This window comes from Lagenorhynchus albirostris, chromosome 16 (assembly GCF_949774975.1).
Source record: "Lagenorhynchus albirostris chromosome 16, mLagAlb1.1, whole genome shotgun sequence".
Taxonomy (NCBI): Eukaryota; Metazoa; Chordata; class Mammalia; order Artiodactyla; family Delphinidae; genus Lagenorhynchus; species Lagenorhynchus albirostris.
The window spans coordinates 52,773,593-52,796,239 of record NC_083110.1 but is presented as its reverse complement, the minus strand read 5'-3'; the positions used below and the strand labels follow the sequence as shown (position 1 = coordinate 52,796,239).

The following is a 22,647-nucleotide window of genomic DNA, read 5'->3' as shown; positions in this document are numbered from 1 at the left end:
AAAAAATAAAATAAAGTAACAAGTGCTGGTGAAGGTGTGTAAAATTGGAACTCCTGCACACAGTTGGTGGGAATGTAAAATGGTGCAGCTGCTATGGAAAACGTTATGCAGGTTCCTCAAAAAATTAAAAATAGAACTGATACCATATGATCTAGCAATCCCATTTCTAGGTATTTATCCAAAAGAACTGAATCAGAATATCAAAGAGATGTTAGCACTCTTATGTTCATTGCAGCACTATTCACAACAGTATGGAAGCATGCTAAATGTCTGTTGACAGATGAATGGATAAAGGAAATGTGGTATATATATGGAATACTGCTCACCCTTTAAAAAGAAGGAAATTCTGCAATATGTGGCAACATGGATGAATCTTGAGGACATTATACTAAATGAAATAAACCAGTCATAAAAAAGACTGCATGATTCCACCTATATGTGGCATCTAAAGTAGTCAAATTCATAGAGTCAAAGAGCAGAATGGTGGTCACCAGGGGCTGGGGGGAGGGGGAAATGGGAAGTTACTAATCAACAAGGCGTAAAACTTCAGGGAAGCAAGAAGAATAAGCTCTAGATCTGCTGTACAACCTTTTACCTACATTCAGCAGTAGTGTATTGCACACTTAAAAATTTGTTCAAAGGGTAGATGTCATGTTAAGTGTTCTTTCCACATTAAAAAAGTCAGTAGACGTTGAGTAAGGCAAACTACCCTCTGTAACAGTGGCTCACGTGATTGTGGGGGAAGGCAAGCCCAAAATCTGCAGGGTAAGCTGGCAGCCTGGAAGCCCAGGGGAGAGCTGCAGTTCAAGTCTGAAGCCAGTGTGCTGGCAGAATTCCATCTTCCTAAGTGGGGTAAGTCTTTTTTCTGTTAAGCCTCCAACCAATTGGATGAGGCACACCCCTATTACAGAGGGTAAAGAGAGTCACACACACACACACACACACACACACACACACACACACACACACACACACACACACCCTGTTAGTTCTGCTTTTATGGAGAACCCTGAAATGCAATGACACTCTGGAAAAGGTAAAACTATGGTGGCAGTGAAAGGATCAGTGGTTGCCAGAGGTTCCAGGGGAAGGATGAACGGATAAATGGGTGAAGCACAGGGCATTTTTAGGGCAGTGAAACTATGCTGTATGATACTACAGTGGTGGATACATGTCATTATACATTTGTCAAAACCCGTAGAATGTACAACACAAAGAGTGAACCCTAATGTAAATTGTGGACTTTGATAATGTGTCAACATTGGTCCATTGATTGTAACAAATGTACCACACTGACACTTTAGGGAGCTGTGTGTGCGTGTTGTAGGGAGAGGATGTATAAGAACTCTGTGCTTTCTGCTCAGTTTTACTGTGAACCTAAACTGCTCTAAAAATTAAAGCCTATCGATTTGTTTAAAATGGAAAAAAAAAAGAAACTCAATCTCATTAGAAATCCAGGAATGTAAATTAAACCACAACAAGAATATCACTTTAGATCCACTGTATTAGAAACATTAATTTTAAAAATACAAAATATTATTGAAGATGTGGCACAATAGGAACTTTTATATCGCTGTTGGGAGTATGTATTGGCACAATCACTTTAGAAAAAACTTTGGCATTAGCTAGTAAAGTTGAAGCAATTCCACTCCTGGATACAGATCCTAAAGTAAACGGTCTCAAAGTATCCCCTGACTAGGAGCATCAGTAACACCTGAGAACTTGTTAGAAATGGAATTATGTATCAGAGCTACTGGACTAGAAACTATGGAGTTGGGCCCAGCAATCTGTTTAAAGAAGCTGTACAGGTGATTTCAGTGCACAAAATACTTTGAGAACTACTGTCTTAAAAAGAAACTCTTACATGTGTGTTCCAGATGACAAGTACAAGAATGTTCAGAGCAATACTATTTACAATAGCAAAACATTAAAACCAGGCAAATCTGCATCAACAGGATAAAGTATAAATAAATTATGGCATTTTAATACAGTGGAATACTATACAGAAGTGAAAATAAAGGAAGGTAGGAATAGGTACAAGTATGAATATGGATAAATCGCTCAAAATAAGAGTAAAGAAACAGATTGCAAAAGATCATTCAATTTACATAAAGTTGGAAAACATCCCAGGTAAATAAAACATAGCTAGGGATAAATACCTATGATTTAAAGTCATAAAGAGAGGGAATGATAAACAAATTCATGGTTGGTTACCTCTGGGGAGAAAGAAAGGGGATACAAATAGTTATTGGCACAGTGGAGCCTTCAAAAATATTGCTAATACTCCATTTTTTAAGCTAGATGGTAGATACACAGGTATTCATTTTATCATTTTTCCTCAGAACTTACATTTACATTATATATATTAATATCTATGTAAGAAATACTTCATAATTTAAAAACTTAAAAATTAAGCCTATATCCATCATTATTTTCAATAAACAGCTCAAGAAAATAATTTTGTTACTGCTCTATTTTAGAAGCTGAGGAAAAATGGACTCCAACTTACATAAAATCTACTTTAATTTCTTCATTCCAGCATGGATGAGATCCACTTGCAACACTGGTTTGGTACACAGTGTGCTGAAAGGAAACTTCCACAAAGGGGTGCACAGTATCCTGAAACACATAATTAACACGACTAGATTTTTGTAATATTTTATATAGCTGATAAAAGGTAGAAATTAGTTACTGGCTGATAACTGGATGGCTTACTTTTTCCAGTTTTTCAAACAACAATTATTCATTCATTCATTCAATTAACATTTCTTCAACCTATTCAATATCAGGTACTACTTTGCTAGGATCCAAAAATAAATGGAAATCTTTAAGGATTTTTATCTTAAGTCTATCAGGAGAAAATAAACAGGTAAACAAATAATTGCAATGAAATGTAAGAAATATATTCAAGGTATAATAGTAACTCAGGAGAGAGAATGATTAACTCTCTGGGGTGAGGACAAGGAGAACTTCACAGAGAAACATTGCTTGGGCTTGAGCTTTGAAACATTAAATAGTAGTTCATGTGGCCAATAACATGGAGGTATGGTGGCCATTCCAGGCAAAGGAAAGGGCATATACGGAGGCCTTCTAGAACAAGTAGTAGTATGATATGATACCGCTGTGGGCTGATGAGAAATGTGGCTGATTGGCATGTAAGAACCAGACCATCACAGAGTGGTAGCCGTTCTAAGGAGCTACCATTGTAAGGAGCTTGCACCTTATTCTATAGACCCTGAGAGCAGGGTAGCAGAGAATGAAATAGTTAGAATTACATTTTATAAAGAGCACCTTCACTGTGTTATGGAGAGTAAACTAGAATTAGATGGATAGTCCAGTTAGGGGCCAGTTGCAATTCAGGGAAAACATGATCAAAACGGCACTTTATAGAAGTGTTAAATACTTACCTCATTTAAGATCTCATCTGAGGTTACGGATTTGATTGTTTCTTTATGTCTGAGGCGAGACATAGATGATATCAAATAAGTAGGAATATCCAAGGCTCTTCTGAAAAACAATATAGAGATAGGCACTTTAATTAATTTTAATATTAGTTTTGGTGGCTTTTTGCTTATGCTTATAGAGGTATATAAGTCAGCTACCCTGGATCTTACAGAGTTTGCTTTGGATCTTCATAACATAGGTGGTTAGAGATAAATACGTGACAATCACTACTCTGAAAGGGTAGCTCCTAACTGCTGAACTATGGATTGGAACCAGTCTGTGACAGAGTTTTCACTGACCCTCAGCAAAAGGAAAAAATAGAGCAAGTAATACTTTGAGACTATATTCTTCCTATTTTTGGTGTTACAATATTCTTTCTTTTACAAATTGATTATTATAGAAAATGGTGGTAATTTTATAATGTCCTTATTTCACAAAACAGCCTTGAAATGTGCATTTGTTTTGAGAATATCAATTCTATCATAAATAAAGTCATATTTTATAATATAAAACACAGGCAAAACCTTTAAGAGGTTTTAACTATAGATTCGTAGCTAGTAAGCAAAATATTTGTTTTGCATATGTAGAGTTCATGGGATGTGGTAAACATAAAATAAGCAAGTAGAGCACATAAGTGTTAAATGTAGACAGAGAGGGTTGATCAGTATTCCTGAGGTACCTGGGCACTAAATATTCACAATACATAAATTATACATGAGATTAAATATATGAAACACTTGAAATTCGGGTTATACTAAATATTCATGAGTATTTAATATTCATGATGCCTTAATTTGGCCACTCTGACCCTACATATCCTCTGCCCAAGAAACGCAAATAAAACACACTGAGTGCCTGCAGAAGAGATAGGTAAGATTTGATTTTTGTAGAAGTCACCTAAAATGAGAAATCCAAAATGGAGCTTACTCTCTCCTGTAGTCTATATACTTCCAATACTGTGAGGGGACAGTGGCAGAAAACAGTGTAATTAGCAATAGCAGCTTAAGTTTTCACAATAGGGAATAGGGACAGAAGGTATTTATTTGATATAGCACCCAAAAATATACATGTTAAAGGTACTTCGGGCATCTCAAACTTCTGAAAATTTGTAATACACAGCAATGACAGTAAGTTTGACTATCCAAATGAAGATTTCAACTTTCATTTAGTTTCTGTATATTGAACATTAATAAACTGCAAAGTTTTTTTTTTGTTTTGTTTGTTTTGTTTTTTGTTTTTTTTTTACGAGGGCCTCTCACTGTTGTGGCCTCTCCCGTTGCAGAGCACAGGCTCTGGACGCGCAGGGTCCGCGGCCATGGCTCATGGGCCCAGTCGCTCCGCGGCATGTGGGATCTTCCCGGACCGGGGCACGAACCCGTGTCCCCTGCATCGGCAAGCGGACTCTCAACAGCTGCGCCACCAGGGAAGCCCCAAGTGCAAAGTTTTATTAAGAAGACAGTATAGAAATTTACATTTAAGACATCTTTTGCAACTCCAAAAATTGGCGCAATTGCCTTACCTATTAACTATTGCTTTCCTTGTAGGAATATTATAAGCCCTCAATATTCTGACAAGAATCTTAATATCTCCGTCACAGATAGTCTGTGCTGCCACTTTTTTCCTTTCTTGCCTCTGAGGCTTTAACTTTCTTCGTCGTTCAAGAAGCTTACAAACTGCACGTGTCAACTGGCTAAAGAGTAAAAAATGATCAATCACACAGATACAAGATAACTTAAAATTTGAAATATATCAATTTTTTAAATTAACTATTATAAATAAGGCCATTATTCTGAACCATGTTCTCTCCATTGTGGAGGGGAGACAGAGTTGTCTTAGACCCAAGGAAAGAATCTTTTTCTGGGCATAGAAGAGATGCTATGTTAAGAGAGAATGTGATTGCTCCACGTAATTTGGGTGTATGGTCCAAGAAGAAACAAGGGCGTGGAGAGGTAATTCCATGAAACATGACGTTATATCAAAGGATTATTCATTTTTTAGGAATCGTTCTCTTGAAAGTGGTTAGATACTCAACTTTTCTACATGGTTCTGAATAGGAGTTAGTTATATGTGCTCCCAACCCTGGCAACACAAATCTATGCAATTATAGCTTTATGGTCACACCTATTTTCCTCCAAAGACTGAAAATAAAACACAGACTTCAGACTATACTACAAAGCTATAGTCATCAAAACAGTATGGTACTGGCACAAAAGTAGAAATATAGATCAATGGAACAGGATAGAAAGCCCAGAAATAAACCCACACACCTATGGTCAATTAATCTATAAATATGACAAAGAAGGCAAGACTATAAAATGGAGGAAAGAAAGTCTCTTCAACAAACTGTGCTGAGAAAACTGGACAGCTACATGTAAAAAAAATGAAAGTGGAGCATTCTTTAACACCATGCACAAAAATAAACTCAAAATGGATTAAAGACCTAAATATGAGACCAGACACTATAAAACTCTTAGAGGAAAACACAGGCAGAACACTCTCTGACATAAATCACAGCAATATCTTTTTCAATCCATCTCCCAGAGTAATGGAAATAAAAACACACATAAACAAATGGGGCCTAATTAAACTCAAAAGCTTTTGCACAGCAAAGGAAACCATAAACAAAATGAAAAGACAACCCACAGAATGGGAGAAAATATTTGCAAATAATGTGACTGACAAGGGATTAGTCTCCAAAATTTACAAACAGCTCATGTGGCTTAATATCATCAAAACAAACAACCCAATCAAAAAATGGGCAGCATACCTAAATAGACATTTCTGCAAAGAAGACATACAGATGGCCAAGAGGCACATGAAAAGATGTTCAACAACACTAATTATTAAAGAAATGCAAATCAAAACTACAATGAGATATCATGTCACATCAGTCAGAATGGCTATCATCAAAAAATCCACAAATGGGCTTCCCTGGTGGCACAGTGGTTAAGAATCTGCCTGCCAATGCAGGGGACACACGTTCGAGCCCTGGGCTGGGAAGATGCCACATGCCGCGGAGCAGCTAAGCCTGTGTGCCACAACTACTGAGCCTGCACTCTAGAGCCCACGAGCCACAACTACTGAAGTCCACATGCCTAGAGCCTGTGCTCTGCAACAAGGGAAGCCACTGCAATGAGAAGCCTGCGTACCGCAACAAAGAGTAGCCCCTGCTCGCCCCAACTAGAGAAAGCCCGTGCACAGCAACGAAGACCCAATGCAGCCAAAAATAAATAAATAATTTATTTACTTAAAAAAAAAAATCCACAAACAATAAATGCTGGAAAGGGTGTGGAGAAAAGGGAACCCTCTTGCACTGTTGGTGGGAATGTAAATTGATAGTGTCACTATGGAAAACAGTATGGAGGTTCCTTAAAAAACTAAAAATAGAACTACCATATGACCTAGCAATCCCACTATTGGGCATATACCCAGAGAAAACCATAATTCAAAAATACACATGCACCCCAATGTTCACAGCAGCACTATTTACAATAGCCAGGACATGGAAGCAACCTAAATGTCCATCAACAGAGGAATGGATAAAGAAGATGTGGTACATATATACAATGGAATATTACTCAGCCATAAAAAGGAACAAAATTGGGTTATTTGTAGAGATGTGGATGGACCTAGAGAGTGTCATACAGAGTGAAGTTAAGTCAAAAGATAGAAACAAATATCATATATTAACATGTATATGTGGAATCTAGAAAAATGGTATGGATGATCTTATTTGCAAAGCAGAAATAGAGACACAGATGTAGAGAAGAAACTATGGATACCAAGGGGGAAAGCAGGAGTGGGAGGAATAGGGAGATTGGGATTGACACAAACACATTATTGATACTATGTATAAAATAGATAACTAATAAGAATATGCTGTATAGCACAGGGAACTCTACTTAATGCACTGTGGTGACCTAAATGGGAAGGAAATCCAAAAAAGATGGGATATATGTATATGTATAGCCAATTCATTTTGCTGTACAGTAGAAACTAATACAACATTGTAAAGCAACTATACTCCAATAAAAATTAATTAAAAAAAAAGATGTTCAATATTGCTAATTATTAGAGAAATGCAAATCAAAACCTCAATGAGATATCACCTCACACCAGTCAGAATGGCTATCATCAAAAAATCCATAAGCAATAAACGCTGGAGAGGGTGTGGAGAGAAGGGAACCCTCCTACACTGTTGGTGGAAATGTAAATTGGTGCAGCCACTATGGAGAATGGTATGGAGGTTCCTTAAGAAACTAAAAATAGAGCTACCATATAAACCTGCAACCCAACTCCTGGGCATACACCTGGAGAAAAACATGGTCCAAAAGGATACATTCATCCCAATGTTCATTGCAGTGCTGTTTACAATAGCCAAGACATGGAAGCAACCTAAACATCCACTGACAGAAGAATGGTTAAAGAAGATGTGGTACATATATACAATGGAATATTAGCCATTAAAAAGAATGAAATAATGCCATTGCAGTAACATGGATGGACCCAGAGATTGTCATACTGTGTGAAGTGAGACAGAGAAATAGAACTATCATATGATATCACTTATATGCAGAATCTAAAAAAAAAGATACAAATAAACTTATTTACAAAACAGAAACAGACTCACAGACTTAGAGAACGAACTTATGGTTACCTGGGGGAAGGGAGGGGAGGAGGCATAGTTAGGGAGTTTGGGATTGACATGTACACACTGCTATATTTAAAATGGATAACCAACAAGGACCTATTGTATAGCACAGGGAACTTTTGCTCAATATTCTGTAACAATCTGACTGGGAAAAGAATTTGAAAAAGAATAGATACATGTATATGTATAACTGAATCACTTTGTTGTACACCTGAAACTAACACAACATTGTTAATCAACTATACTCCAATAAAAAACAAAAAGTTTAAAAAAATAAATTTTCATCATTGACACACACACACTACTATATACAAAATAGATAGCTAATAAGGACCTACTGTATAGCACAGAGAACTCTACTCAACACTCTGTAATGGCCTATATGGGAAAAGAGTCTAAAAAAGAGTCGACATATGTATATGTATAACAGATTCCCTTTGCTGGACACCTGCAACTAACACAACATTGTAAATCAACTCTACCCCAGTAAAAATTTTATTTTTAAAAATTTATTTATTTTTGGCTGTGTTGGGTCTTCGTTGCTGCACATGGGCTTTCTCTAGTTGCGGCGAGCAGTGGCTACTCTTCTTACAGTGCGTGGGCTCCTCATTGCAGTGGCTTCTCTTGTTGCAGAGCACAGGCCCTAGGCGCACAGGCTTCAGTAGCTGTGGTGTGTGGTCTCAGTAGTTGTAGCAGCCGGGCTTAGTTGCTCCGCGGCATGTGGGATCTTCCCGGACCAGGGCTCTAACCTGTGTCCCCTGCATTGGCAGGCGGATTCTTAACCACTGCACCACCAGGGAAGTCCCTACCCCAGTAAAAATTTTTTAAAAGTAAGTTTTCATTTAAAAAATGTGCCCATGAAAGAATTACTTCAAGGTATATTTTAGAATAGAACACCCCCCTCAAAAACAATAGACTTCAGCATCCTACACCAATTAAAACCTTATTATTAATACTAAGAATCTGCAAGTGGCCCCAGGGTGGTTTCCCCAAACGCAGCATCCCTAATTCCTGCTCCCACCCTTAAGTTTCCCAGATAGGACAGTATGAGAACTGAGTTACTTCAGCCAAAGGCTCCCCCAACTGCTGCCTGTGGATCACAGAGCCCTTATATGGCTGAGGATTCCGTTTTGAAAGGGAGAGATTACAGGCTTAGTGTGTGGTGCTACCAGCAATGACTCTTCCAGTAGCAGTCTCGGGACAGGGAAATCTTAGGGCAAAACTAATTTGGGACAAAGGTATTTCTTTTTTTTTTTTCTTTTCTTTCTTGCCCTAAAAAGTATCAATAAGGAGAGGGTTAAAATCTAAAATATTATACAATTGAAAATACAAATCATATAGTTATGTCCAAAATACAATTTTAAAATGACAAAAAAAATTAAGTCACTGTATTTCATTTTATGCTTTGTAATTGCATTTTGACATTAACTTAATTAATATAAAAATACAGAACTTATTAGAGGACTTTGAAGGTATTATCTTATAGCTTTATATTTTGTACTTAAATAATAATAATTTTAGATGTACCTTGTAGATACAATTTCTTCATAATCAGCCACAATATCTGATAAGTTAAATTTGCTAACTTTGGCAATTCTTTTCATTATTGACCTTCTCATCTACAAAAAAATTTTTAGAATTTAAAGAAATGCACAGTTTATATTTTAAGATTAAGTATATACGATGCTACTGGTGTCACTATTTTTTACTCCTAATTTTTTCAAGCAATAAATGGAAAGGGGAATTAGGTAAGTGAAAGTATGGTTCTGTTTGCTACCATTATTAAAATCACTCCTAATGCTCTCATTAATGTCCCTCTCATCTCTTTTTCCACCTAACTCTCAGTATATGTGGACAGAACGAATCTTCACCAAAGGAGATGATTATCCTGTGAATGTGTTTCTACAACAGTCACTTGTACACACACAAATCTTGATTCACAAGGAAATGTGGTCACATTTCTGTATTTCCTTTGAGTCCATCCTATTCTGACCTTAAGCTCTCATTCTGTCAGCTTGGTAAGATATTTAGTGCTTGAACAGAGCCAATCCCCTAAGCCCTTGCACCTTGCAGAACCCACAGACCTTGGTTCCTCCAAGGACTCTGAAATTCTTCTTTTTAGTCTGAGGAAATCCCTCCCTTTCTCCCCTAACCCCATGCTTCACAACAGGTTTAGACTTTTAGAAATGAAACCAGGAAGAAGTGTGTCTGGAGGCAATTTTCTTTCTGTCCTGCCACAAATCATCCCAAAGATAATGTAACCTAAAGCCTAATGATCTGCTTAAATTCGATAGGAAAATGGGGTGATAGGAGAATGGGAAATTATAATTCCTAAGAATTACCCTGCCATGTGGGGAACAAATTGTTTCCTTTGAAGGTGAACCACAGCCCTCCTCCCTCTGACCCCATCAGTGTGCTTGAGCCTTCTCGCTTGTGCTTTCTCTCTCTGTCTTTCTTTCTCTCTCCCTCTCCCTTGCTCCCTTGCTATCACACAGACTGAGCTCCTTGCCGTTCCTCCCATAGGCCACGCATATTCCTTCCTCACAGTTTTCACATGTGGTTCCATTAGCCTGGAATGTTCTTCTCCCAAAAAACCTCCATGGCTAGCTCCTTCAGTTCACTTCAGGTCTTTTGCTGAAGCGTTAGCATCTCGAGGGCTTTCCTTGATCTAAGGAAGGCTTTCCCTTATCTAAAATCACACCTGACCCCCCCACCCCCATACACACTCCTGTCCTCTCTTCCTACTTCACTTGTCATGGCACATATCACTTTCTAACATACTCATGTTCTGTTCATTATCTGACTTCCCCCACCAGAACGACCTCCTCTAGGAGGCCAGGGATTTTAATCTATTTTGTTTACTGCTGTAATTCCAATGTCTAGTATAATGACTGATTCACAGCAGGTGCCCAATAAGTATTTATTGAGTAAATTAATGAAAGGGACAGGTTGAGGAGAAGCACTGGCCTCTTAGATGCAAATATTTCAGCAAAACTTTATCTAGCAATCCTTGAGACTGCCGGGACTTTACTGCTCCAGTCCCAGCCTCAGCCACCACTGACCCCAGTAACACAGCAGGAAGTGTAATGCATATAACTCACAGTCCCTCCCACAGCAGGATTTAGACACCATGGCCCTATTAGGCCTCCAGTGTCAAAGCAGGATTCCAGTACCTGTAATTAAAGTAATTATCCCTTAAACCTGTAGTTTTAAACTATCCTGAGATAGCAAAGAAGTCTTCACAAGAAGGTGAAACCCAATCACACAATGTTCTTAAAGCTCCTTCCCAGGATTCCTATATGAAGGTCAAGCATCCTCAGACACTTGCTCTCTTACCACATTCCTGATCTTTTGCTGTCCTCCCTTCTGGGCTTCCTCATACACCAAAAAAAGAGAAGGCATAAGAAGGATATGTATTCTCTTTTCTTTTCTTTTCTTTTTTGTGGTACGCGGGCCTCTCACTGTTGTGGCCTCTCCCGTTGCGGAGCACAGGCTCCAGATGCGCAGGCTCAGCGACCATAGCTCACGGGCCCAGCCGCTCCGCGGCATGTGGGATCTTCCCGGACTGGGGCACGAACCCATGTCCCCTGCATTGGCAGGTGGACTCTCAACCTGCGCCACTAGGGAAGCCCTCTCTTTTCTTATGAGTAAGAACACCTCTTTATTTCCTAAGACGCAAATATCATTATTAAATCACATCTCAACTTAAAAAATATATATGGAGCTAATGAAGAAGGTGTAGGAGGGACAAGAGTGAGTGGAAAAAAACGTTTGCCAGCAATAAAGAGGAGGTGCTCTTTCAGGCTACAATAGCTATAGTGGTCTGCATTTCCACCACACTTCCATAGGAACAGAGTACAAACTAGCATAGACCTTGAGGTTCTATCTTATTTGCCCCTTACTTCAGAAGTAAAGCAAGGCAGGCATTTTTTTTTTTTTTTTTTTTTTTGCGGTACGCGGGCCTCTCACTGTTGTGGCCTCTCCCGTTGCGGAGCACAGGCCCCGGACGCGCAGGCTCAGCGGCCATGGCTCACGGGCCCAGCCGCTCCGCGGCATGTGCGATCTTTCCGGACCGAGGCACGAACCCGTGTCCCCTGCATCGGCAGGTGGACTCTCAACCACTGCGCCACCAGGGAAGCCCAAGGCAGGCATTTTTATTGTCTGTTTTTATAGAACAATAAGGCAGGACTCAGTGCATAGATTACCTGCCCAAAGACAAACAGGATGGTCAGAACAGGTCTTCACACACCTGCCTAGGGCTTTTCTAGTCACACAAGGTTGCTTCTCTCCTGTCTCCACGAGGGAATTGTATGTACCTCTTAGATCTTTCCATGGCTCTCTGCTTCTTTTCAAGTTACCCTAAAAGGCTGCTCTGGTGCCCTATAGCCCTATAGTATAGATTCTACTCTTGCAGAAGTCTTAGAAACCTCCTCAGCCTGCAATTTTATCCCTTACTTCATTAATTGTTCAAACATTTCTCAACATTTTCTGAGTGAAGAGCACTGTGCTGGGCATGATGGACCTATACATATAGTCACTGGAGCGATGAGGGGTCAGTGGAAAGAAATCAGGGGTGAAATTCAGTGAGGGATTCCACCTCAAACCTGGTTTAGGCTTTGTTACGGTGTTCTGTCTCCTAGTGGCTCCTCCCTTTGTCCCGTGAACTGCTCTGGTGTACGGCATTATGAGTTATTAATAAAACTAGGGATTCTGGCAAAATGCTGGCATACTTCCCAAAATGAACTTTTAGGGTCAAAAAGAGATGGGAAGTCTTTAACGTTCATTTGTAAATGGAAACAGTGGGATATGCTTTAATAATGAGTTTGCTGTCAATTGAAGTAACTGCTGCATCAACAATGTACATCAACAGTGTACATTTACAGATGGTCAGTAACTAACTCTGAAAAGGAAGTCTGAATAGAACAGAAAACCTCTCGGTGATCAGAAAGAGGTGATGAGTAAGCAAGTCTGTCCATCTGACTCTCTGGGAAGAGTATAGTACTGTGCATCCAGCAGACCAGTTTTCACAAAAGTAAATGCAAACATATTGATAAAACTATTCTGTTGTTGTTACCTTTTTCAGAAAATTGGCAGAATTAATCCTTTGTGCGGTAATAGAATTCATATCTGAAATGGACATATCCTTCTCTATCTGACTTTCATATTCCTATAAACAGAGAATTAAATTAGTTTCACTTCTTGAATGTAACAGAGTTTAGATATGATACACTGCAATAAAATATTAACTACTCATTTCAGTTCATGTGTAGGAGATATTGGCAACACTCTGGAATTGAGAGGAGAGAATACTTCTTTTAGATTCTCCCAATGAGAACTAGCTAAAAACACATATTTTGTTTGCTTCTAGGAGGAGGTCCATTCATCTTTTAAAACTGAGTAATGATTGAGAAAAAATTTGCGATTGAGAAAATTATAAGAAAATGTAAAGACGATTGAGAACAATTCTTCATGCATGCATTTACCTGGTAATCACTAGAAACAAAAGAAATGGAAAGTGGTAGAGTATAAGGGTCAAGAGAGTGGGATTTGGAGGCCATAGTCCTGGATTCAAGTTGGCCCTGCCATTTATTAACTTTGTGGTTTGGGAAAAAGATGATTAACTACTACAGACCTCAGTTTCCTCTTTTGTAATAATTATAATATTACTGTTATTAATATGTCACAGGATTGCTGTGAGATTTAACTGAAACAATATCTATAAAGTGCATGGCATACAGTAAGTAGTCAAAATATGCTGGCCATAATCAATAACTTTAATTTAACATCCAGCAGTGGGTCTAAGATTATTTGTCAGGATGCTTCATCTATGTAATTTAGAATAAACTGCATCTGTTATAGCTGCATTTGTGGGATACGTTCCTAACTGCACACTGAAATCATTTTACATTATAGAGAGCATTAAAGATGACACAAAAATTATGAAGTATCTCTTACCTTAAGTAGATAAATTATCTGAAAGTAATTTATTTGTTTTTCTAATTATCCACAAGAAATCTTGAAATTAATCCTGTTGACAAGTAACATTTTACCTAGGGATATATTATATTACTATTTCATATCACTTTATTTATTTTAAAAGTATTAATTTATAGGAGTTACTTAAATACTCTGGATACTAATTTTTATTAATTAATATATAATTTGAAAATATCATTTCCTAATCTGTGGGGTTTAAACTTCAATATTATCAAGTTTATTAATGTATTTCTTTATAATTTATAATTTTTGTGTTTTGTTTAAGAAATACTTTCCTGCCCAAGATTAAGATATACATTTAAAGTTTTGCATTTCATGTGTAATCTTCATTACACATAGTATTTCTTTTGTGAGGTCTGAATCTAATTTTACACCGTTCAAAAATGTTTTATAATTTTCTCCATCAAGTTTTTGTACATGTTTTGTTCAATATATTCCTATGAATCTAAGAGTTTTTATTGCTACTGTAGGGTGTATCTTTGTTAAGTTACATTTTTAGTGGGTTTTTGTTGGTGTATAGAATGCTATTTATTTTTTGTTTTTAATTTTTCCTCAAGTTTTTCAAACATACAGAAAATTAGAAAGAATGTTAAAATCTATGTACCTACCCTTTAGATTAAGTAATTAATATTTTGCCATATTTGCTTAATCTGTTGCTTTTGTTTTCTTTTTTTTGGCTAAATATCTCAAAGTATAAATTACAGACACCATGACACTTCATTCCTAAATAAATACTTCAGCATGAATCTCCAAAAACTAAGGACACAACCACAGTGCCATAATCACAGACAACAAAACTAACAATTTTCCAATATATCTACTATTCAATTGTCAATATTACATAATAGTCCAATATCTAAATTTCACCAATTGCTGTTTTTTCACTATATATATATTGTATATCTCCATATATATAATATATATATTCTTTTCAGATTTTTTTTCCCATTATAGGTTATTACAAGATATGGATAAAGTTCACTGTGCTATAGAGTACGCCCTTGTTGTTTATTTATTCTATATATAGTAGTTTGTATCTGCTAAGCCCAAACCCCTAATTTATCCCTCCCCCACCCCCTTTCCCTTTTGGTAATCATAAATTTGTTTTCTATGTCTATGAGTCTGTTTCTGTTTTCTAAATAAGTTCATTTGTATCATTTTTTTACATTCCACATATAAGTGGTATCATATGATATTTTTTTCTTTCGTCTTATTTTATTGAGAACAAGCTTTACATGAGACAGCCAAATGATGGCTTTACAAAATTCTAGAAAATTGCTACTGATTCCAGCCTGGAAATTCCTAGCAAACCTAATACCATCAAGGGATGTATGTGTATGAGCACATAATTGCACAGCTCTCTTTTTAAGACTTTGTAATGCATTTCCTAAATTGAAGGTGATATCATATGGTATTTGTTTTTCTCTTTCTGACTTACTTCACTTAGTATAATAATCTCTAGGTCCAACCATGTTGCTGTAAATGGCATTATTTCATTCTTTTTATGGCTGAGTAATATTCCATTGTATACATATACCACATCTTTTTTATCCATTCATCTCTCAATGTACACTCAAGCTGCTTCCACGTCTTGGTTATTGTAAATGGTGCTGCTATGAACATTGGGGTGCATGTATCTTTTCGAATTAGAGTTTTCTCTGGATGTATGCCCAGGAGTGAGATTGCTGGATCACATGGTAACTCTATTTTTAGTTTTTAAAGAACCTCCATACTGTTCTCCATAGTGACTACACCAATTTACATTCCCACCAACAGTGCAGGAGGGTTCCCTTTTCTCCACACCCTCTCCAGCATTTATTTAATTTGTAGACTTTTTGATGATGCACATTCTGACTAGTGTGAGGAGGTGCCTCACTGTAGTTCTGATTTGCGTTTTTCTAATAATTAGCAATATTGGGCATCTTTTCATGTGCCTGTTGGCCATCTGTATGTCTTTGAAGAAATGTCTATTTAGGTCTAAAAATGATGACTTTTTAAAGAGATCAAAATGCAACAGAGAGAAACAGTTGTACTTGCTAGCCAGTTGGCCCACATTCCAAATTTGTCTGATTGTTTCTTTGTGGTGTCATTTAACTTGTTCCTTTATTCCTCATACTTCTTGTAAACAAATTAGAGGAGGAGGACAAGGGGGAGGAGAGGGGGGAGTAAGAGGGAGGGAAGAGGAGGAGGAGGGGGACAGGCTGAAGATGTCTCCGGGCATGTGGGATCTTAGCTCCCCGACCAGGGATGGAACCCGCACCCCCTGCATTGGAAGGCGAAATCTTAACCATTGCACCACCAGGGAAGTGCCTTGGGCATTTAAAAGGAGCATATTTTTTCCTTCCTTAACTCTGTTAATGTGGTAAATTATATTAATAGATTCCTTAATTAGATTAGATTAGCTCTGTTATCTGGAAATAAAACCTACTAGATTATGGTGTATAATTATATATTTATACATAATATATTGCTTTTTGATTTGTTAAAATTTTATTAGTAATTTCACATCTATGCTCATAAGTGAAATTGACCTAAAATGATCATGTTTTGCTTTCTTTGCCCAATTTTGGCATGAAGGTCATCAACCTCAGAAAATGAGTTGGGTTGCTTTCCCTCTTTTTGTGTTCTCTCAATACTTTGTATAAGATAAGGAAAGTCAGCAAAGCCCCTAGTTTTAGAAGCAGAAATTCTTCCTTTTTTATGAAGTTATATCCTCAATTATGCTGAGCACTGTGCTTTGCCCACAGTAGTTTACGGAACTGTAGAATTGAATTCAATCATTGAGAGAAGCAGGAGGAAACTGAATAACTTTTCAGCCATTCTAAGCCAAGGGCTTCCCACTGCAGTTTACTAACTGAAATTCCTAAGGTCTCAAAACAGATGAATCACAATTAAAAGTTGAGCAATGCTTTCCAAAGCCAAATATCAATTGGTCTGTTTGTGAATACATATATTTCTACTCACCCATGTTTGTGAAAATAATGAATAATCTGCAAATCCTATGACTATTATAGTCATATGTGCTAACTGGTGGTGCCATGATATTATCATTGAAAAATCATTGACTTGCATTTCCTCTTTCACCTCTGAGCCACACCAAAAGAGATTCTCAGACAATCCACTTCGTTCAGCCATGAGTGTCTTCCCACTATTACTTGAGTTTTAAATGTAATGAGTCCTGTATAGTTTTGTTTGTGTCTCCTCTATATTAGGGTATAACAGCTAAAGGATGGCTGAGTGGCAACAACAAGAAAATACATAAACCTTTTTATAAGTAACTTTTACTATTTTTAATATTAAGTGGCTTGCTGCTATTTCCCTTCAGTCCAGAATTGAATGAAATCAAATATCAAAAAGTTTATTCGTTTTTTATCAATTGATAATAATTCACCAAAGTTAATAAACCTGTTATAACCAATTTTAGTATAAGGCATTCACTCTTTCTGACTCATAAGATGTATAAACCTCAATATCCTTCATCAGCATCTGCTATCTTTAAGTTGGCTGACATCACCCTACAGTGGTAATTCTACTACACAGGCATTTTCTTCAGAGATGGAACATTGGTTTCTTCCTTCTTGAACCATCTCTTTGCAAGCACAAGTGTTAGGATTAGTACAATTGTTTTTTTCTACAGGAATTAGCTCTTATAATTCCATTCTTTTAAGCCTAGTGGAGTGCTGGTAAATGTTTAACAGCCAGTTCTCTGGGAGTGGGAGGGGAAGCCCCAATTTGCAGCATTTGTTGATTTATGGTGTAGACATTCTCCCAGTAATACATTTAAAGCAACCAACATGAAATCACTGAAGGAGGAGCGGGGAAGAGATGCACACAACAGGCTCTTACCAGCTGGTGCCAGCAGGCTCCAGCGTGCCATCACTACACAGCATAAGATGAACTTTTCTTTCTTTCTTTTTTCCCCACATTTTAAAGTTTCTGAAATTGAGATATGCTTTATAATCAAGTGTAAGTTTAATGTGGTAGTGTTTCTCTCCATTATCCCCCAAAGTTGCTATTAAATTGGTGATACATTTTACAATAAAATCCACAATATTTACATAAATTTATAATATACTTAAAAGAGTCTGGTTGTGAAATAGGTTGTTGGGACAGCTAAGTTGCAAAGTTAAGCTAAGGACTTTCTGAAATTTGGGAGAGCTATACATTTTTAATGCCTAAAGAAAAGGGGATCCCAAAAAAATCAAGAAAGAAAAATTCCCATGAAACAAGCTCGACTTAATTGTGAAAGAGAAAGTATTATCAACATGGACATGACTGTTGCCTATCTATGTCCAACATGTTGCCTAATATGTCCAACGAAACATATTGTTTCAAACAACTGAATATAACAACAACAAAAAAGAGACTCACAGATATAAAGAACAAACTAGCGGTTACAAGTGGGGAGAGGGAAGTGGGGAAGGGCAATACAGGGGTAGAAGATTAAGAGGTACAAACCATCATATATAAAATAAGCTACAAGGATATGTTGTACAACACAGGGAATATAGCCAATATTTTATAAATAACTATAAATGGAGTATAACCTTTAAAAGTTGTGAATCACTATATTGTACACCTGTAAAACTTATATAAATATTGTTCATCAACTATACTTCAATTAAAAAAAATTTAAGAGGGGAAAATTGTTGTCTACAGATTATCAGTTTAAAAAAAAATTAAGATAGATTTAAAGCAGCAAAACGTTAACTTATCATAGAATAAACTATATTCAAATAGAAACCAAGTACCTGGAAGAGTAAATCTGGAATCTCTCTGTCATAGAGAGGCATTTGCGGCAGAAGGAAAACATCTAATTGACCTGCATTTCTAAGTTGCAATAGCTGGAACCGTTTACTCTTTTTCATTTCCTCTTCAGAAACAAAGTTAAATTCATCTTGCAACTGTTTGAGACGAAAATACTTTGGAATATCCTGTTCTTTATGTTTCATGTACTATAAAACACAAATAATGTAAAGTCTTTACTTAAAATATTAATTTTTTGAAATTCAAGAATTATTTCAAAACAGTTTTTCCCCCTAACTGTGAGATATGAGAGTTGCAATAAAAATAGGAAATGGAGCAACTGAATCTGTACAGAAAATCTGAAAAAAAAAAATGCAGAATCCGGCCTATGCAGTTTCTCAGCCTTTTCCTGGTCATGATTTATACAGAAAATGAAAACATCTGTACTGCACAGTGGGTTAAAAGATGAGAGTTTTTGTGTCTGGTTGCCCTATGAGTCGACAGAGGATCAATATTTCCATACACATGTAATCAATTCAGCACATCAGTTGAGAAGCGCTGATCTGAAGAAACTTAATTGCAATAATCTATGCATGCACTGCTTTATTCAATAAATGTAAATGTGAATACATGGTACATGCAAGGAAAAGTGCTAGCGGCCATAAGAGAGACAAAGATTTACTAGTTGTAGTTCCACAAGGAAAGATAAAGCACATGAACAAATAACTAAGGTAAAAGGCAGAATGGTATTAGAGCCATAAGAGTTTATAAAAAGAAAAAAAGTTAACAGGACGGCAAGGGAAGAAAAGCCCATATCTAACTGAGGTTGCCAAGGAAGGATTTACCCAGACTTGCAGGGTGGGTAAGACAGCTGCTATAGGTGCGCTTCTAAACAGAGCGAATGACATGAATAAAGGTATGAAGAAAGCCTGTTGGAGCACACACAGCAGTTCAGTTGGCTGTAAGGAGGAGTAGAAGTGAATAGATAATAGAGTCTTTGAGGGAAGGAGTGTGTCTATAAATCATCTTTAAAATCCTCAGCATTTAATAATATGGCTGGCATTTAGTAGATGTACAATAGATGTCAGCCTGGATGCAAGATGCACCAGGCAAGGGCTGCTAAATAGTGGCAGAGTACCAATCATCAGGCCTAAAGTAGTAATTATTTCAGTTGCTGAATTTCTAACTGCCTTACAATACTATAAACTGTCTGAAAACTCCATCTGTCCTCAGATTTACTTTTAATGCCTCCTAATGCCTAGAAAAATACACTGCAAACTGTGGAGGAGTATAAGAGTGTAGAGCTTAAGAAATAAAATATATTTACAGTACAGATATTTGCTATAACTTACCATAACAAATTCCATTAAATCAGAATATTCTGGATTATTTGGGTCAATTCTGACCTCATTTGCCCATTCAAAAAGCTTCTGTGCATTAATAAGCCATGGAATTCCAGGAACACCTCTTGCATCTACATCCCTAAACACACTAACATAAAGGAAAATATTTTGTGAACTTCTATATAATATGCAGGTGATAAATCTGTTATATGGGGTAAAACCTACCCATTCCAGGTATTTAAAGATAAAGCTTATCCTGTGTTTAAGGATAAAATAGAAGGTTTAAATGTGATATCTTTCCTGGTTCTTCTCACTTTCTAACTGTATCATAGCTTTTTTTTTTTTAACATCTTTATTGGAGTATAATTGCTTTACAATGGTGTGTTAGTTTCTGCTTTATAAAAAAGTGAATCAGTTATACATATACATATGTTGCCATATCTCTTCCCTCTTGCATCTCCCTGCCTCCCACCCTCCCTATCCCACTCCTCTAGGTGGTCACAAACCACCTAGCTGTGTATCATAGCTTTTTGATAAATGTCTACCCCTCCCTTAAGAGACAAGTAAGCTTCTTAAGGGTAAAGTCTGTAAATATTCATCTTTGCTATCTAAAGTCCACAATATAAAAAGAATCTTTAGGCTATATCTTTACAGTTGAAACATAATATAGAGTATGTAATACAATTAACTGGGAAGTAAGGGCCAGAAGAATATCTTTGGTCATATGAGGCCATCTTCAGAAGTTAAGAGAGCTATAAAAGATGGGCTAGACTCATAATGCATCCTTAGTGACCTCAACTATAGGCTAAGTGAAGAAGGAATTCAACCCTAAACAGTAAGGGTTTATTTTCAGCCATCAATTATCCCAGTTATTTAATCTCTCTCTTCATAGATAATTTGTTTCATCATGTAGAATTAGAGCAATTTGGACTAGAAGATTTCTAAGATCCTTTCTGTAAAGTACTCAAGAAAAATTCCAGTCCATAAACTAGGATTCCAGAAATACAGTTCTGACTCAGATTCAATAATGTCAACCCAAACATGGACATACATTTTACACTGTCTACTTTCCATCAGTATCTATTCATATTTTTACGATGAATCTTTGGAAGCTATTGCTAACAAAGCCAATGTATGGTATGATAGGATGTTAAGCAAAATTACAAACAGATAAAGTTTGAGTATTCTTCCTTTCTTTAATTCCTATGTCTGCTCTCATATTTAAACTGTTTTAATGTCTTTGTCATAAGAGATATCTAGGGCCTGACACCCTTAACACCATCATGTAACACATTTTCCTTCTCATGGGAAGATTCTTAGCCCAGGTCCCCTAGAGAACAAAGGCTGAGGTACAGTTTAAATGTCAATGAATAGATTAGGGAGAGAAACTTATCCCATTATAGCCTAAAAAATTTAGGTTGTAATTGTATTTCAAAGTAGTCTCCAGATTTCTGCCTCAGGGGAAGTAATAAAGACCACAGAACATTTCCTGCCCTTGCTATATTGATTCCCCCAGCTGGCCCTACAGGTGTTTAGCTGCGGGCTACGGCAAAATTCCTCAGTCATCTGCACCCCCTCCTTCACAACCAAATGCTAAGCAAGTAATATAATTCAGTGATATTAAGTATACCCACAGTATTGTACAACCACCATAACTATGTACTTCCAGACTTTTTCATCATTCCAAACAGAAATTCTGTACCGTTAAACAATAACTCTCCATTCCTCCCTCCCCTCAGCCCCTGTCTTTGTCTCTATGAATTAAGCAAAAAATTTTAAAGTTACCAGGGAGAAAAGACAATCTACAAAATACTAATGTTTAGACTGATGGCAGACTTTTAAACAGCTATGATAAATCCCAGAAGATAATGCAACTATAGCTTCAAATAGGGAAAGTAAATATCAGCCTCAAATTTTATGCCCATCTAAACAATTATTCAAGAAGGAGGAAAATATAAATACATTTTCAGATCTACAAAGACTAAACAAGCTTGCTAGCCATGAAAACAGAATCATGAAAGGAGCAACTTTCAGCAAGTAAATCCAGAATGAAAGTCGTGGGAGGTAAGAAATGAGGGCAAACATAAAAGTCAATTAACCACATCAGAAAATAATTAACTAGTGAGTGTGAGAAAAACTGTTTTATGTTTTAAAAATGTATTAAACAAAAACTCTAGACAACATGGGATTGGAGAGGTGTGCCTAATGTTATACTGAAGCATTCTAAGATCTTCTTTTCGTTCACTTCTTTGTCTCTGGCTCTGTCAGTAGTTGATGAATAAATGAATGAATGAGTGAGTGAAACAGTGAATGAACATACTTTCTTTGTGCTCTCCTTTGGCTCCATGCTCTGACTCTCACAAGTCAATCTTGCCTTTTGGAGCACCCATCCCGTTCCTAGAACCACTGCTCCTCACCAGTCCTTGAGCTCCCACAACTGTAGAGGAGGAGAGTTCTGTAACTTCC

General features: G+C 37.0%; 1 protein-coding gene across 1 annotated transcript in view; it reads right to left on the bottom strand.

Moving 5' to 3' along the window:
* CC2D2B (coiled-coil and C2 domain containing 2B) overlaps positions 1-22,647 on the bottom strand; it is a 99,820-nt gene that overhangs the window by 29,545 nt on the left and 47,628 nt on the right. The window contains exons 18-24 of the mRNA XM_060125367.1: positions 20,191-20,329; positions 18,844-19,047; positions 13,170-13,262; positions 9,623-9,714; positions 4,964-5,134; positions 3,408-3,504; positions 2,510-2,619 (exon numbers count right to left, since the gene is read on the bottom strand). Coding sequence (XP_059981350.1) covers positions 2,510-2,619; positions 3,408-3,504; positions 4,964-5,134; positions 9,623-9,714; positions 13,170-13,262; positions 18,844-19,047; positions 20,191-20,329 — 906 coding nt within the window. The remainder of the gene's footprint in view (positions 1-2,509; positions 2,620-3,407; positions 3,505-4,963; positions 5,135-9,622; positions 9,715-13,169; positions 13,263-18,843; positions 19,048-20,190; positions 20,330-22,647) is intronic.